This window comes from Leguminivora glycinivorella, chromosome 1, assembly GCF_023078275.1.
Source record: "Leguminivora glycinivorella isolate SPB_JAAS2020 chromosome 1, LegGlyc_1.1, whole genome shotgun sequence".
In the NCBI taxonomy this organism is placed as follows: domain Eukaryota; kingdom Metazoa; phylum Arthropoda; class Insecta; order Lepidoptera; family Tortricidae; genus Leguminivora; species Leguminivora glycinivorella.
The window spans coordinates 17,902,905-17,922,611 of record NC_062971.1 but is presented as its reverse complement, the minus strand read 5'-3'; the positions used below and the strand labels follow the sequence as shown (position 1 = coordinate 17,922,611).

Below are 19,707 nucleotides of genomic sequence, written 5' to 3'. Positions count from 1 at the left end.
CTATAAATAATTTATATTTATACAAATATCTTGTAACAAATAACAAGATATACCTATTTTATTTTGGCATGAGTGGCAAATTGGGCGGAATATTTGGAATAGAAGACTTTTCTGACAATCGTTATCGAGTTACATTACCCGACATAATCGTTAACTCAATAATTAACATACTCATTCGCTCCTACCAAATCTGTAATAATTATACATAGGTACATACATACATATAATCACGCCTGTATCCCATAAAGGAGTAGGCAGAACACATGAACTACTAAGTTTCAGTGCCACTCTTGACAAAAAGGGGTTGAAAGAAATCCACATTGTGACATTGCAGTGACATAATTATAGGAAATTAATTATTAATTTTGGTATTGTTTATGCGTATGTCACCTCTATCAGCCTAAAAATAAGCAAGATTTTGCCGACAAACAAACATGACATATTCAACCTACTTCACAAAATTACCATACAATATGACATGTTCTTGCGTGCACCGTCGTACCCCTTTATAGGTACCCAGATACTGTAGCTTACTGGGTCAGTCCGATATTCTGGGACAATTTATCGATGTTGCCTGATATCAGTTTATACAATCTAAGCTTCCATATTTGAAATAGTACTTTGTATGTTTGTTTATGTCAGTCATTTGTATTTTTATTTTGAAGCTTGTTTTATAGCCTTACAAATGGAGCGGACAGTCTGACATGTGTGGTTTTATGAAAATTAACGTACATTATTATTTGTGAAAGTTCCTCCTGTTGGTTCAATATACATATGCCTTATATACATAATATTAATGAAACTTACATTGAAGATATGTAGGTAACAGGTGTGTACATGCATTTCAATAACATTTGTTTTAAAGTTGTTGTGACATTAACGCACATCATAATTATCTCAGATCACTGAATCGAAATCCTTGTTGTACATATTCCGTTAATCGTATAATGTAAATAACAATGTATTAATAACTGTTCAAGCGCCTCGTTTGCAATAAATGACGCACGAGATTGACGGTGACGTTGATTATATCAGGGTCGTATCATAACAATGGTCAGAAGCTTCAAAGTAGCATAGTTAGAATAGGCTACACGACACTTAAACGACATTTAAACAATTGTGCCTTGCAACTAATCCAGATTATATTCAAATCAGTTTTCGCTATAATTTAATACCCTCTGTTCGGGTCTAGCCGTCCGCATGACTAACAGCGTGTACGCACGCAAGCGTCGATCTCGCTAATCTATTGGTCACAGCTTATCAGGACTTGTCGATCGTTTGCTGGCATATAGCTCGGTTAGTAAGTAGGGTATTGGATTAGGTATAGGCTTGCCAGATCGAATTACCCGATTATCGGGGAAAAAAATTTTTTTTTCGGGATTTCAGGTCTCAAGTCGGGAAAGGAAAAAAAACCGGCCAAGTGCGAGTTGTACTCGCGTAGCAAGGGTTCCGTACACTACAAGGGCTTAAGCGCCTCCTTTTTAGTAGGAACTTAAGTCATTTTTGCGAATAATCGATATTTTGAACAAAACGAAACAGAAATGAATTTATATGTAATATTAAAATGCGCTCACACAATTTCAAGATATTTGGTAACTCCTTGCAGCGGCAGTGAGTGAAATTCGTAATTTGACTTTTTTTCTTTTACGTCCGACTTCCGCTTTACTGTAGATTTCTAATAGGTTTTTCTGTAATCTATAGATTGCAAACTATCTCGTGTATTTTTTTGAAAATTTTACGCTTAGTAGTTTCGGAGATAAGGGTAAATATATATATAATTATACAAGTAAAAAAAGTTCTATGAGCAGGAGGTGTGCCTCAAATGTCATAATACAAACTTTTAAAGTATATTCTTTAAACATAATTACGTTCCTTATATATTTATATTTTGAATAACAATAAAAATCTTATCTTATGGACTAATTCCTAACTAATTTGACAAATTCAGAGTGCGTTTTCTTGGTTAATTTCTAGTTTACTTCGTATTATACCATATCTGAAAGGTAATTTCTTTACGATTCCTGTGAAACAATGAAAATGTAGACGTGTCTCCAAACATCTACTTTACCAGGAATTAAGTTGATGCGGTATTAGTTACCTGGCATTGGTTACTTTTGGATAGAGAAATCTACAGCAAAAAATGCTGAAAGAATCTGTTAGCAGATTTTTTTTAATAATACGATCTTTCAACTTTATTCTGACAATAGCTTGATGTTATCCATGATATTTATGTAGAAGCCAGCAGCTTGCTAAAGCCAGTGCTCTCGAGTACGGGACGAAAGACTTGATTTAACGAAGTCCCACAGTATTGACCCATTAATCGGTATAGAATGTAGTGTCCAAGAAATTCGTTCATTGAAATGACACCCACGATGAGCAACCAAAATATTTTAAAAAACGTACCGCGTACGGTACTTGCTTTACGGTCGAAAAATAATTTAGCTTGATTCTAGTTTGAAATTTGAAATTTTAGAGTATTTCGAAAAATCGGGACATTTTCTAATTTGTCGGGATTCGGGAACACATGTTAAAAATCGGGAGAATCCCGCCGAATCCCGACCGTCTGGCAACCCTAATTAGGTACCGTTCAATGAAAAGCAATTGTGTGTGACTTGATATGCGGTTGTTTACTTACAATATGACATTAAGTGGAAAGTAGAGCAAAATCACCATGTCCATATTGTCCATATTGATAATAAGTGTTAAAATGTATCAGTTTTCAAGTTCGATTCTGAGTTCTTGTTACCTTTATTAAACGAATAATTTTTATATGTCAAGTTTTGCAGTAGGTAGTCTTGACCTTCTCAGTATAGGTACTGCCTAGCTTTCATAATCGGCAACTATAATTGGGTTAATGTTCTGAACGTGATCTTGTTATGTACCTTGTAATCGCCATAATTTCACGGTTTATAAAATAGGTAGAGATGTTAGGAAGTTATATTGCGTTTTGAGAAGGAGAACATTCAAGACTCGGTTTTGCGAAATCATTAAAAGACCTACTCGCGTCGCTATCGAGATTTTTATGACCAATGTCTTCCTTTGATGGAATCAGTTAGCTTTTATTTTGATAATCATACAAATATATAGTCCTTGAAGTAAATATATAGTACTTGCGTAAAGTTTTTGAAATTGTATTCATCAAATAACTGTTTATTAAAGGTCTCCGTGGGCGGTTGAAATATCCTGCTTTAGGAACTAAAAAAACTGCACATTCAATTTAATTTCTAATGCAACTCATAAATTTGTATTATTTACTTACTTTGTTGGCACGGTTGCCTAAAATGAGCCTTGGCTTTCATCACAACAAGAGCACAGCACTTTATACAAATTGTTATTGCGGTTACTAAAACCAATCAAACCGAGAACTCTGTCTACTCATTCCTAATAGTTTTTTGGGGATAAACGAAACCTTCCGTATCTTTTTTTTGGTTTTGCAATAAAAAATCTTGTTTTAATCAATGGGGCACGTTTTGACCTGTTACATTCGTAACAATTTAACTTAGAAGGTTGCCGATGTTGAAAATTTGTTCAGAGTTCTTTAGCCGTTGCGCCACCAGCTTGGTCCTGGAAAACTGATCAGGCGGAATAAAAATACAACAAGAGCACCTAGTTCAGGGCTGACTCTGTTGATAAACAGCCGAGACAATGAGAGGTCAACGGCCCTTCAGGGCAACACCGCACGGTAGTTAGCATTACAAAAACCGCGCCGCAAAACGTAGGCGGAAACAATCCCGTGGCAAGCTCTAAAAAGTGTCTCGTGGCATAAAAACTGAACGTTAATTAATTTACATATGTCAACATCCCGTCAATTGATTACCCAGCCAATTTGTCATTGTCAAATTACGAGCATCTTGGGCATATCTTGGGGTTATTGGTCAAATTTTCATTATTTTAACGGGCATAAGGTTGTTAAATTATACGAAATTCAACCCTATACCTTTGAAAAACTCATATTCATAGTAAGTAATATATTCCCCGTGCCTAATTAAGGTTATAATAATCGTTACTTAGAAAGATGTTAGAGTGGGTTTCTGATAAGAATAAGTTCAAATTGTACATTTAATACTACAAATTGTAATTGCAAGTGATTCTTGCAAAACACATTTTTTATAATTTGAAAGTTTTCAAATCACTCTTCCCTGTGCAGGAATTTAGTACCTATGTATTCTTTACTTATGAACAACACACAATCGTCTGGTTCACGCATTCAAAAATCAATCGACTGACAGTTTTCCCTCAAAAAATGTACCGGAACATAAAATAAAAACACACGATTAGTCGCATCAGTTCCGTTCCGGTGGCAAATTAAAACATGAAAGAGATGAACGTTGCAAAAAGCTTGTGTTGTCACGTACGCCGGTACGAGTAACACAAGTGGTGTGATATAACGGCCAAGGACGCATTAGATCATCTTGCGGTCAGCCTGTAGTACACAGAAGAGAAACAAGGGGAATGAAGAATGAACATTTGAACATATTTAAATACTTACCATTTATGGGAAAGCGCCCTATAATAGGCTAGTTTCCTATACTTAAAATAATAGTTATTTGTTATACAAGGGGGCAAAGTAGAATCCTGAACTTGCGAGTTTTTAACACACGAGAAGTAAAATACATTTTCACCTCACTAGCTCGGAAAGGACTTTTTTATTCTTTAAAAACAGATAGCAAAATCGCATTTTATCCACAAGAGTGCAAAGAATATTTGAAATCCGAACGTGTCATTAGTTATTTTTTTAAATATAATTTCTTGTAAAGGCATGTCCCAGACAGGACAATTTTCTCCCTGTGCTTAAATTGTCTTAACAAATCATGTGATGTGAACGTAAAAATAATTTCATATCGAATTGTATCCGACTAAAAACATTAAATTCAAACAATTTTATAACATGATTTTACCATAAAACACTTGAAATCGTACAAGAAATTGTATTTTTGACTTTTCCACTGTACTTATTCAGAACGCACCTTAAGTAACATTGCAATCTCAAAACGCGTGAAACGGAACGCACCCAAATAGATTTTTCTTCTTGATTCTTAATTTGAAACTTTTATGGTGTCGACTGCCGGTGGGTGCATTGTTTAAATTGTAATAAACGCAAATTGACTTATTTCTGTGCAATTATGTTCCAGTTGTTTTTTTATTGCGTGTTTCCTCGCTTTAATGAGGTGAAAAGTTATGTGTTACACACGGGATGCAAAGTTATTTTACCTCGTGTGTATTGCAACACTCTCTACGCTCAGGATTCTATTTTTGAACTACTCGCTTCGCTCAGGATTCTATTTTCGAACCACTCGCTTCGCTCGTGGTTCAACCACAGAATCCATTCGCTAGCTCGTAGTTCAACCCTAGAATCCATTCGCTAGTTCGTGTTGCAATTCCACACTCGGTTAAAATACAACTTTGCTCCCTTGTATAACAAATAACTATTAAATACAGAATGCACACATAATACTTAGTACCTACACTAAACCAAACTAAACAATAACACAAATTGAGTTAAGAAAAAGCCTACATAATTGACTAAATCTGAGTAGTTATAACATCTACTTATCTCATGAAGCGGTGATGGAAGCGTTAACAGCGAACAATTTAAATCCGAAGGTCGCAGGTTCAAACCCCAGCTCGTGCCAAAGAGTTCTTCGGAACTTACAGCTTGGAAAAAAGAGTATAAATGGGGCAAAATTTTTTTCAAAACTGAGTAAATCCATTTTGCTATAAGGTTGATTATCTTTCAGATCATACTATATTTTTTTATATATTCAACCTTAAAGCAGAATGGATTTACCCACGTTTGAAGTTAAGCGACACAACTGTTCTCATTGAAAAGTGACAAAATCTGTCAAAAAAGTTGCCATATGCAAAACGATTTACGTAGACGGTGGCGCCCCTATTATTTTCTACTCTTTTTAGCCAGGCTGTATGTGCGAACTGTCATTTGATATTTGCCAGCCGGTTTTCGGTGAAGACAAACATCGTGATGAAATCAGGCCTAGTTACCCTTCGCGTTGGAAGGTCAGATGGCAGTTGCTTTCGTAAAAACTAGTGCCTACGCCAAAGCTTGGGATTAGTTGTCAAAGCGGACCCCAGGCTCCCACGAGCTGTGGCGAATACCGGGGTAGCGCAAGGAGGTGAGGTGATGAACATCTAATATTACTAGTAACTACCCTATAGCATACTGTAAGTCGTTCTATTTATTGTGATCTTGTTCATGTTTACCGTAGTTTTTAGATTATTGTGTTATTTAGTTTACCGAGCCACGAGATAAGTGAAGAATTTACGAAAACATGTAGGAAATTTCTTATACAAAACTTGAGTTAATTTTACCACTTCATTTCATTTTTTTGTATTAATGGATGTTAACTTTTATTACACGATACTTTAAGGCCCAGTTGCATCAACTAAATTTGACAGACACATCATCGTCACGCAGTAGTCGACTATGGAACTTCCCATACAATAAAATTTAACGAACGCTTTAACGGTGACAAACGGTTTGATGCAACCGGCCCTAAATTGACTAAAGTTGTATCAATCGTACCCTTGCGCACTGGATTGTATCGAAAGTTAATAAGGTTTTTTGTGTCAAACATACCACTATTTAAACGCCGAAAATTTTACTAAGCATATGTCTTCCACTATCTATTTCATTTCAAAATGTTTATCTTTATTACATTTACACTTTTAAATTATCTTGTTTTATACTCGTATCAGGAGCACTCAGTAGAGACCACAAATAAAGTAACATGCGCGTTGTTTACGTCTGCCAACCTTGACACAAATTGTCCGTCACGTCAGTGTCGCGTTACGAGTTGTCAAAATTAGGGTGACGGCTGCCGGTGACCTTTGGCGAAATAGGGTTTCAGAGCCAGAAGGCTGCGCCTTAAGTGTTTCACTATTTCGGGGTGGAAAACGTGACCTAGATGTGAATACTGTTGGCTGTCCTCGGTACAAACACTATGGCTGAAGATTATACTATAGCTCTTTACCAACTACAAAATTGAGGTATTGTTGAAACTGCATTGAATAAATTTAACTAATCTAAATTAGGTGAATTCAAATAAAGAGTCGCGTAATTTGCTTTGTAAGAGTGTCGTCGTATTTCAAAAGGCTATCATGCCATCAACATCCTGATACAAATTGCCCACTATAGAAAAACACCTCAATCCTTTGTTGGTTTGGGCCACTAAAGCTCGTCCGTTACCGGGCATTAGGGTCGCCCGCCTAAACAGCGGGGACCTCTAACTTCCTTTCCTGATCCTGTGACCCCAGATCATCATTAATTTGGTGACATTCACCCAGTCCGCAGAGATCTCAGAAGTGACAAGTGAAATATGGGGCAATAGGTCGCTGATGTCTGGTGGTGTTGACAATGACTGACATTGGCGCCTGCGCCGTCAATGGGTGACGTCACCGCGCCCATTGCCAATACATCGCAGTTAAAAATGTCGGTCAAGTGCGAGCGCTAACTGATTTTTAATTAGGTTTTCTTTCTAAAATAGTTTTGTAGCTAGAAATGTTTAAACATTTTAAAAATCGTTTAAGCTCATTGACATTTATTATATTTGTATAGATCAGCAGTTCCCGTCAACTTTGTACAATGACACGTCAGCAAATTTTAATTGATCCTATTTTGTTACCAACATTTAGTAATATAATTCGACTTTCGTAAGATATATACAGGATAATTGTTATAATTAAGAAAATATAGATACTAGAGAACCTTAATGACGAAATAAAACTTAATAAAATCTCAATTCATCAACAAAATCTTGGTCACAAAATAGGAATTAATAAAAACAAATTTAACTTTTCCCTTAATTTTTGTACAAACTTTTCGAGAACTGCTGAGGTATTGTCTCTATAGTATTTTTGTTTTTCTCGAACGACATCAATCTGTTCTACAATATCTACATGCAAAACAAACTGTACATTTACATGAACGGAAGTAATTGAAGTAGAATTTAAGACATTTCTTTATTAAAGTAGATATGTTACTGTTAGGTATCTGTACTATTCAGAATTTTCTACATACTGTCTTCAGAACAAAATAAGTCGAAACTTCAATATCTTTGATTTTGTTTCCTCTAAAATGTTATAATTTTTTTTTTTAAATAACACATACCAGAACAAAGCAGAAATCGATACCTACCTTAGAAAAAGGCATGGGCCCAAAAACAGCCTAACTCGATGTTATTATTCCACAAGATTTAGCTCAGCCTTCATTGCAAGCTTGTGTTGTGGTTTTGTGGTTACTCGCTAAGTTAGTCAATCAATACCTATGAAATTGAATATGTCACTCCTAGTGAAAGTACCTAAACAAAAAGTGATACCTAAGGCATTTTTAGATTTAATGATCTTTGGAGTATGTAATTATCTAATAAACTTAAACAACAACAGCCATGTGTACAGAGTGGGGCCTGTAACAAAGGCGAAGAATTGAACTCTAGGCTATTCTCCTTATACTGATCAACATTTGTTCGGCGACTTTTAAAAATAGCTTGTATTTTGATTTTTATCACCCTTGAAAGTTTTTTCTAAGAGGTAATGTATTGCGAATTCTGTTAAGTCTAAAGTGTGACAGACAACGTCAATGACAACAATAATGGCGTACATTGAAGCTAATATTTATTTTGTATGAAAAATTAAAAATTTAAAGACTTCATAATTTTTAAAAGTCACTGAACAAATGTTGATCAGTATAAGGAGAATAGCCTACAGTTCAATTCTTCGCCTTTGTTACAGGCCCCACTCTGTATATTAGGATGGTACGAAATGCCGAAAGTCAAAACGCCTGTGTGGCACCCTGTTTCATTAAAACTTGTCTAGACAGACTGAACACCGTACTTAATTTAACGCCTCACTCATAAATTCAGGAAAGTATAATTCTTTAGCTTGGCAAAAAAGTTATCTATATACCTATTATCTAGCATATAATTTTGAATAATAAATCTAAAATGTTACTCACAAACCGTAGAAAATGGAATATCTTTTTGAAAATTTACGAATACCAATGAATCAGTTTTCATACTGCAGTTTTGCTACAGTTTTGCTTAAACCTTGTACCACAATATTCACAATGTTTCGTTTACGATGTCGTCCTACGCAATCTGCTTATTAAGGATACTTGTTAGTATCGCGCCAATTATAGCGAGTGTTGGCCACGGGCCACAGGTCAATTCAATACAGCCGCAATTGGAAGGGCTCGCCTCGATACATAAAACGCACGAAGTATGTATACCTAAAAGCCGATCATCATGGTAAATTCATGAACGTACCTGGACAACTTCTATTACATCAATTTTTAAAATGTTCATCTTTACCATCACGGAAACCATTGGGTATTCCAGATATTTGGAGGGCGTGCGCGGAGCCGAAGTCAACACGTAGACTTTTGCAGTTTTCTACAATCATGATGCACGAAACTGCATCGAAATATCAGCATAACGCAACTATCATAGCATGAAATATTTTACATATCGTAGATACTGATGCTTCAGTTTTGTATAAAAACCATTTTAGTCACCAAGAATCCATTCATACCTATGTGCGAATATATGGCTACACTAAAAGAGCGCTTTTATCGCTCGTACAAATTGCTGTTTAAAAACATGAGTCAGTATCAAGCCACAAATGCCAATCATACCGGTCGTTTCTACTCATAGTCTTAGAATAGACGAATTCTAATAAGCGTGAAATTTCTAGGAAAATTTAAACGATTCCTGCTAAACTGCTCGCGATACCCCGTATAGAAATTAACTCCAATTTAAATTAAAACTTTAATTGCAAATCATGCAGTTTAAACAGATACGATAACATGAACTAGGTACTTGTACCTTCTCATACCGATTAGGTACCTGGTACCTGTTGTACAGTTGGTTTTCTGAAGGCAGTAGCTTAGCGTCGTGTTCTATACTTAATGACTAAAACAATTCATCTAGTTATAACTAAGTAAGTACGTAACTTTGTAAAATAAAATTATATACCTACCGGAATATAGAAAAGCATTCATCATCCTCCTTGCGTTATCCCGGCATTTGCCACGGCTCATGGGAGCCTGGGCTCCGCTTTGACAACTAATCCCAAGATTTGGCGTAGCCAAAAGTTTTACGAAAGCGACTGCGATCTGACCTTCCAACCCGAAGGGTGACTACGCCTTACGTCCGGTTTCCTCACGTTGTTTTTCTTCACCGAAAAGCGACTGACAAATATTAAATGACATTTCGCACATAAGTTCCGAAAAACTCATTGGTACGAGCCGGGGTTCGAATATAGAAAAGTGTTGTGTATAAAATAGATAGAGCTACATAGAATGTACAATTGTACATCCAATAACCAAGAAGCATGAACAGAATACATGAGCAACTAGGGAACAAATCTAATTATTTTATTGAATATTTTTTGATTTGTTTTTTTTTTTTACATTAAGAGAAATTTCTACGGGTACCACGGCGGGCAGGTGGTCTAGTGGTAAAGACGTTAGCCGCGTAAGCTAAAGACCCGGGTTCGTTTCCCGGCTCGGCCACCAGTGGGCCTTGTCTTTTTATCTTTCGTGTATGATATCTATTTCAATTTGTACAATGCATGAGTTTTCGATTTTTTTATAGACGCCAACACTTTTCTAATAGCAATATTTCTTATCACTCGTGTAAAATGACATCAAATGAAGGCTCTCAACACCGCAATGTCTTGTAACTTCTTCGATGTTTACTCGTTAATGAGTGTATAATGCCAGCCTGTCCACTTTGATGGCAAAGGAAAATTATGATGGGTCGTTAGTAATTTTCATGGGGCAAAGTGTGTTCGTTTTATAAGACCACTATTACATACACATAGTGTTAGTGACACATACACTTTTATGAAATTGTGGTTATATTCATCCTCGTCAACATCCATATCAACTCAGTATGATTATGCGTATTTGATAAAATTTAGTACAGGCCTTCTAAAGGCAAGGTATGCCAGTCTTCAGAAAACTCCTGTAACCTCTACACTGTGGGACTCGTACAAAAAAAGAGAACTTTATCTGTTTTGGCGTCAAAAGGTATATAATTATTTAATTTCATGAATATATACCTACAGGATAATAACCATTGTAGAAACCTGGAGAAGTAAAGGCTATCATGCAAATAACAAACTAAATTTGTTATCATCGGCAATATTGTCAGTGATTTGCTTAAGTAAAGAGGATTAGCAACCAAACCTGCGGGTAACTGACTCCATGTGAACAAAGTTAGCCTCCGGTAATGGGGTAACTTCATTGTGTTATCTCGCACGCGATACTATTGAGGGCAAGTTGAAAAGTCGCCTGAAGTACGAATAGGGCTGCCAATGCTGCATATTTTTTTTAGATTTTTAGGGTTCCGTACCAAAAAGGTACAAAAGGAACCCTTATGGTGCCGCTCTGTCCGTCTGTCACATTCCTAAATATCTCGAGAACTACTCATGCTATCGATATGAAATTTGGAATAGTTATTAACATCGTTCACCTCTACAAATTGAAAGTATTTTTTTATTTATTAACATTGATCATAGAAAATGGCCAAAATGAAAGGGAGGCAAATTGTAAATGTTAAGTTACTAGGTCAAGTGGGGTATCATTATCAAGAGCTCAAACTGTACATACATAAGTACATATCAAAACTATTTTTTATATTTTTTTTGTAGTGGGAAAAGAAAGAATTATGAAGGAAAATGTAAAAAAAAAATATCTCCGAAGTTACCAACGAAAAATTATGATTTATTTACGAAACATTGGTTTTTTGCTAATATTACAGAAAAAATAAAATCATGTCTGTATCTAGGAAACTTTTTTTTTGTAAAAATTTTTTTTTTCACATTTTAACTTTAAATTTAATGACCCTTGTATATCGACTTCATATGAATAAAAGATTTTACGTAAATTTATTATCTTTTAAATAAAGTAAAAACTGTCATTTTATTCTTAATTGTCGTCACGAAACTGACATCGAGTTAATTTTTGTTAACAGCTTTCACTAATTTGGGGTCCCAATTTTTGAAAATGCCCTACTTATTAATATGTAGTTTATATCTTACAGGAACGTATTTTTAACCGCCTTCCAAATCTCAAAGGAAGGGGTTATCAAGTCGTCTGTATGTTTTTTTTTTTTAATATTTGTTCCTCGATATCTCCGTCGTTACTAGACCGATTTTGAAATTTTTTTTTTTATTGAATGTATATGTATACAGATTGGTCCCATTTTTCTCAGAACCCAGTTCTGATGATGGGATCCTGGAGAAATCGAGGGAACTCCTCAAATCTGAAAGGCATACATATGGTGATTTTTGTGTTTTTAAAGGAACAGCATGCATTTACGTACGGAACAGTGACATTTGGTGTAGTGGAACTCCTGATGATGGTCAGAATGGAACTCCTCAAATCTGAACGGCACACTTATAGTGACTTTGGTATTTTTATAAGAACAGCATGCACTTACGTCCAGAACAGTGATATTTGGTGCAGTGGAATTGCTGATGATCATCAGAACGGAACTCCTCAAATCTGAACGGCACACTACTTATAGTGACTTTGGTATTTTTATAAGAACAGCATGCACTTACATCCAGAACAGTGACATTTGGTGCAGTGGAACTGCTGATGAAGAGTGAGCCGCCCCTGGTTAGAGTTCCGTTCTGATAATCATTCTCATCTGTAAGTACTTCAGAATCATCCAGATTTCAAAATTGGTTCAGAAATGACGGAGACATCGAATAACAAACATTAAAAAATATACAGACGAATTGATAATATAATCCAACATTTGAAAGTATTTATCACCAGAACCCCAAAGGAAGGCGATTTTTTTTTCTTAAAAATTATTTCTTTTATATTAATATCCAATATAGATCCAGTTAGTATCTTCATAACAAAAAACAAAAGTATCACAGCCCTAGAGTTGCCAAAGATCGGGCGTTGCCGTCGATGCCGGTGCCACGCTGTGCCACCTGCGTGTTCAGGAGTTACGATCGGATGCGTGACTTCAGGATTCCTGAAGGACTGATTGCTTCAGGAAGGGTTTTGATCCATTTAAATTATTTACGTTGGTATAGCAACGTTCTCATGTTTGGGAAGTCAAATGTTTTAATTCATAGATGAGGCATTGGGTGTACCTACATATTACGGACGTTTTAATATATGCAGAATTTCTTTTGTGATTGTAAATAATAACCGACACGATCTGAAAATGTGCTAATGTACATATTTCAGTTAGTGTTGGGTGCATGAAAACCCGACAACTCGATCAATTTTAATGTATATTTATATCATTCATATTAAATTAATACTTGCCTAGCCAAAGTAACATTCAGCGAAACGCTTTTAATAAATAATAAATAAATATTGGGGACACCTTACACAGATCAACTTAGCCCTAAACTAAGCAAAGCTTGTACTATGGGTGCCAAGCGACGATATACATACTTAAATAGATAAACACATACTTAACACATACATACACATAGAAAACATACATACATAGAAAACATCCATGACTCAGGAACAAATATCTGTGCTCATCACACAAATAAATGCCCTTACCGGGATTCGAACCCAGGACCGCGGCTTAGCAGGCAGGGTCACTACCGACTGAGCCAGACCGGCCGTCCTTTGCGTCTCTATCACTCTTCTTTACTAGTAGGTACGACAGTGCCAGGCGTGAGCGATTGGCTTTTTATCTACGGCCCATGATACCTCATAATTCTTTCACTTATTTGCTTAATGAATTAAACTTCCATTAATAAACAAATTCTAATAATAGAAGGAGTCTATGAACTCATGTTCTAGAAATAGATTATAGACGTGATATTTGGCAGATGTCTGTTATGGGTAAGTGGAGTTGGTGCAGTGAACTTGGCAGATATATTGGCAATGGAGAAAGTGATTCATCGATACAAATAATCATATTATTACGTGGTCTAGAACAAACACTCGATATTAGATCATAGCTCACTATAGTAGTAGTCCAACAGAGTAGGTAAAAGGTTATTTTTGTATACGAGTATATGCGTTCCTATTTAACCACAGGATTTAGTTAGCAAAAGCTAACTTGGCAGCGAATTAACTTCCCCGCTGATGCAAGTTTTATTTCAAAAAGTGAAACATCTATGAAATTATGTATGACCTTTTACCCTTGCACACGCTGATGGCTTCATCTCTGGTATCATTAGCGTGGGATTTGACAACTTAACTTTGTATGGCTCTCTAATATTGATTATTTTGTATGCCATCTAAGTTTGATTTAAAATAAATTAAATAACGTAATGTTTTTTGTTTCAGATGAACAGGAAAGAGTACAAAAGAAGACATTCGTTAATTGGATCAATTCACATTTGTCGAAGGTGAGTTTTGAGGGCTTATAAAATTCAGTATCAGTTTGTATACTTCGGGGCATTCATATTCAGAGAAGACTATAAGGACTGCATATGCATGGAGAAGCTGTCGTCCCTTTTCTTTTTATCACTTGATTTTATTACGTGATGCGTGACTGTAAAATATTACTCAATGCGTGCTTGTTCATACCTTAAGGGTGATCTAATGTAAATTTAATCAATATCAGTTGTTCCGTCGCTTGCCATAAATTTTGTTTAATACCTATTTATTATTTTAATAAGTTGGTTGACACATAACAATAACATATTAGACTGACGAAAGCAAATTTTAAATACGGGCTGGTAAACAATTTATCATTTTAGAAAAGCAATCCCACTAAAAACATTTTTATGTAACATGTTGCCAAGACGAAACCATAAGGTTCGTCACCTTTTTTTGTTTAGGGGGGGGGAAATGCGTTCCGCATACCACTAGGGTGCGAGGGGGGACCCTAGTGGTTATGTGGGACTCCCGTATTGGCTAATGAGACCCACGGTATACCCACTAAAAACCCCCCCACATGCCACCTCGCCGCCTTGTTGGCGGGGTTACTGGTACACTTGCGCTCACATCGGCAACCCCGCCGGCGGCAGCTGCACATATGCGGCTTCCACACGGATGCCCAAAGGCCCTCCATAGTGAGTGCGTCGGATGGTTGGGCGCACCTTCCTCCTCGGCCGCTTATAGGTACAGTGACGGACCCCCTCGAGTCCGCCACAAAGAGGCCATGGGCGCCAGAATGTTCCGGCGCCCAGCGGTGGAAATGGTCTTTGGTTCCACCGCTAACCAAGTCGGCCGCAAAGGATAGGGAGAACGGCGCACCGTAATACCGGCACTCCTCTTCCCTTGCGGCCCCACCAATGCCGCTACAGTGGAACGGCCCCGCCAAGGTCGCAGGGGGTAGGGAGAGTGGCGCACCGTTATACCATCACGCCTCTCCCCCTGCGATCCCACCTCGGCTACCGTGGGAGGGCACAGAGCGGCATCCCATACTGCCGGATCTTCCCTCCCACCGCAGTCCTCCCAGACGCGTCTTAAGTGGGCTTTACAAGCCCACTTAGAGCGACCACCTCGGGCCAGCCAGCTCCCCAAACCGGCCGGCCCTGGGTACCTCTTAGCTTCACCGTGGGTGACCAGTCCACGGTTACTAAGCCCCCCCACCATGGCAAGGTGGGCACCCTAGGGGGGGAAGGTTCGTCACCCAACCCAACCTTCTAACCTGCAAGGCCTAACTTCACGAACATAGTGTCAAAAAAGTGTCTTTATCGACTTAGTTCCAACCAAGTTCCAACGTAATAAATTGAAAGTGTTGGATATTTAATGCCCATCCATTTTATGCCATAACGGCACATTTTATTTACTCCCTCCATTGTTTCGATCGTTAGGTGTACAACGCTGATGAATTTATTAAGCCACATTAGGTTGCACGTGATATTGATCCAAATGAAATAGAGGGTGTTGGTATATTAATAATAATCATCTTTACTTGTGTTTTCCGGTATTTTAATCTTCACGCATCAAATGTATTTGATACGCGTGGCGTGCACACCTTTACAATTTCTATTTAATCAAAATTATAGTACCTAACGCCTTTACAGCGAACTTTAATATTAATATTTGGCTGAAGTGAAGTGACTGCCATGCCAGGTGAAAGTTTCGTAATCGGCATTCTCGTGAAATATATGGTATTGTCGGATTGCTTATTGTTCCAGCGTCAGTTAGTGATGTATTTTTCTATTTACAGCGCATACCGCCACTGCGCATCGACGATTTGATACATGATCTGCGCGATGGCACCAAACTATTGGCGCTGCTCGAAGTGCTGTCGGGGGAGAAACTGGTGAGAACACTTACAACTATAAGAAACATTTATATTAAAGGAAAAAATGGTGAGAACACATTTTTTACTTTAATATAAAAATTTTTAGAATCGTTAGCAGACGTTTCTGCTTAATAAAAATTAATTTACATTGATTTCAATCTCTAAAAAAATAAAAAAATATATATTTTAATCTACTATAGGCTAACGCACATCATTTTTTCCAGCCAATGGAACGTGGTCGCGTTCTCCGCCGCCCGCACTTTTTGTCCAATGCCAACACTGCGTTGAGGTTCCTCGCGGGGAAACGAATCAAGCTTGTGAACATCAACGCAGCGGACCTCGTGGACGGCCGACCAGCCGTCGTCCTTGGTCTAATATGGACCATCATCCTCTACTTCCAGGTGAGCGTGGGATTCCCTAATTTGTTGCAAAGTGCAAATCCGAACACTTACCTAAAGTAGACTTGGTTGTATAGGTTTACCTTCTTAACTATTATTATTAGGTAAACACTTAAATGTCAAATAAAAAATGGCAATGTAAAATAATGTCGAAGTATTTGCACATAATTAAAATTTGCAAAGTGTGACAACATTAGAACATTAGCACTTGTACAAACTATGTACACAGATGTATAATTATTAATTAGGTTGTTACACAGTATTTACGTAATTACACTTGTGTCAATGTTATAGTTATGCATATTGTAATATGAAATTAAATTAACTGTCAACATTTCACCTGTCACAATGTTAAAAATTGCCCTGTGCAGTAAACACAAAACAAATCTCTTTCCACATTTTTATAATCACAATGTATTTTGTAAATCTATATCGGTACCTACAGTAAGTGCCCCCATTTAAGTACCCACGTCGCTATACTGGCTATTTAGAATAAAACCGGCCAAGAGCGTGTCGGGCCACGCTCAGTGTAGGGTTCCGTAGTTTTCCGTATTTTTCTCAAAAACTACTGAACCTATCAAGTTCAAAACAATTTTCCTAGAAAGTCTTTATAAAGTTCTACTTTTGTGATTTTTTTCATATTTTTTAAACATATGGTTCAAAAGTTAGAGGAGGGGGGACACAATTTTTTTTCTTTAGGAACGATTATTTCCGAAATTATTAATATTATCAAAAAACGATTTTAGTAAACCTATCTAATTATTCATTTTCAAATACCTATCTAACAATATATCACACGTCGGGGTTGGAATGAAAAAAAAAATCAGTCCCCACTTTACATGTAGGGGGGGTACCCTAACAAAACATTTTTTTCCGCTTTTTATTTTTGCACTTTGTCGGCGTGATTGATATATTTGATATACATATTGGTACCAAATTTCAGTTTTCTAGTGCTAACGGTTACTGAGATTATCCGCGGACGGACGGACGGACAGACAGACATGGCGAAACTATAAGGGTTCCTAGTTGACTACGGAACCCTAAAAATGGGTACTTATGTTAGGGCCATACACAACTGAATACAATACCTAATTGGCCATTTAAAATTTGAATATAGTTACTTAATCCGTTGCCTAACTGCACATTGTGTACGGTGCACATTATAATTATTTGAAAATTGAATTAAGTGGATATAATATAAACAATACAGTCGCATCCAACGTTGCATGACTTCTTTGTCCGAAGATCCCGATACTTGGGTCACTTAGATACTATCCAATAGACAGTGGCTCAAAGGCACATGCCAGCATTGAAAGCTAAGGCATGAAGAAAAGAAACCCCAAGTACATTCAAAACACCGGAACTCAAAAGTACCCTTACCGGTTTCTAATAGCTAACAGTAATTGTAAAATATTTGCTTCATTTCATACACTTACATCATTATATTCCTATATTTAATGTTGTATTGACATATTCTCATTTTAATTGGCTTGAACGTACTTTGTTTGCGCAAGCTTCACTCAGTATATTGGACCCACAGGATAGACGACCAAAGGTGGGTATGCGTTGCTTGTAGCATAGCATTTAATAGCATATAGTTAGAACTGTTAGAAGCTAGTTTTAGCGACTGAACCCAGTAAACGTAGATAATAATTATGGTATGTAAGTACCTATTGAAAAAATTTGGCTTACTAAATTAAATGTGTATTTAATTTATTTATTATTACATTAGCTTAGGTAGCCTTTTTGTAATAAAGAATTTTATGACAAGGTCTCAAACAGCTAGATTAGTTTAATACGCTACTGATATTCCCAACACAAAATACTTTTTCTTTATTGATTTTGAAATCTGATATTACAATACTGTCATATATCTCAATACATATTCGGTTTGTGCACTGATTGGAACAGTAACACTTCGCTGGCTGACCCTGCTTTAAGTTGTCCTACACTATCAGTAATATCAGTGTACTGACAATACTTATTCCAGTTTATTGTGACGTATGGATATCAGTAATATTTTTTAAGTTACATATTTACTTTATTTTTAAGTTATATTTGTATGTTGCGAGCGTGTTTGGTATTTATAGTAGAGTAACAAAACAGTAGGTAGTCAAAACATCTAAAAAAATATTAGGCTACTAAGTACATAAATAAGCCACTGAATCTTAGCCTGGACCAAAGCTGACCGCTTTAAAATATAACAAGTCGTATTATATGTCGGCATTAATGATGGTGTCTAGTTTCTTTTAAGGCTAATTAAAGACAAGATAGCTACACAATCGCTTTTGATTTTAGTGTAGTTTACATGTGTTAGTTGTGTTGGTGACAGTCATTCTTGTCGCGAGATTTTAATTTTTAAATTATCTTTGAATTACCTAAACTGCAACAAATGTTGTGTATTTATCTGTTTTAAAATTGACCAGTGTAAGTAACAGAAGAATTAAGTTGGTCGTAGTCTACCCAAACTTCACATTTGTTGCTTACTATAATAGGACGAGATTTGCTTAATACATAAAGATATCTGTGTGAGAATAACCGCTCAAAGCGTCCATAATGCAAGTGACAAAGTTACTTCTTGCTAGACAACAACATTAAATAATTAAGACAGAGAATAGCCGTAAGTAGGTAGTTACGGTCACCGTCAATAACATCGCACAAAAAAAAGGCTGCAATAATATCTGGCACAATCTTATTTCTAGAGCGTGTCAGGTATTTATGCATCCTTCTTTTTGTGCGATTTTACTTATTACTGGTGACTGTACTCGACGATCTATAACAACCGTGCATGACATTTACGCAATGTATTTCCAAAAAATCTCTTGATCATACCGACACGCTTACAGATCTTTAAAAAAGTCATTGTCTTATATTACTTACAATCAAGTCAAACTTCGGTCTATCACCGTTTGATATCTCTCAACTTGTCCCCAGATCGAGGAGAACAGCCGAGCGCTGGAGTACTTGGGCGGGTCGCGGTGTGCGTCCGTCATGTCGCAGGAGTCTGGGGCCGCCACCCCGACTCATCGCGCGGAAGACCGCTGGAAGCAGGGCGCGAAGAAAACGCTGCTGCAGTGGGTCGCCAACGCCTTGCCCAA

General features: G+C 36.8%; 1 protein-coding gene across 1 annotated transcript in view; it reads left to right on the top strand.

Annotated features, from left to right (window-relative positions):
- Positions 1-19,707, top strand: part of LOC125225590 (muscle-specific protein 300 kDa-like) — a 201,227-nt gene that overhangs the window by 84,997 nt on the left and 96,523 nt on the right. The window contains 4 exon segments of the mRNA XM_048129400.1: positions 14,297-14,358; positions 16,134-16,229; positions 16,436-16,612; positions 19,544-19,707. Coding sequence (XP_047985357.1) covers positions 14,297-14,358; positions 16,134-16,229; positions 16,436-16,612; positions 19,544-19,707 — 499 coding nt within the window.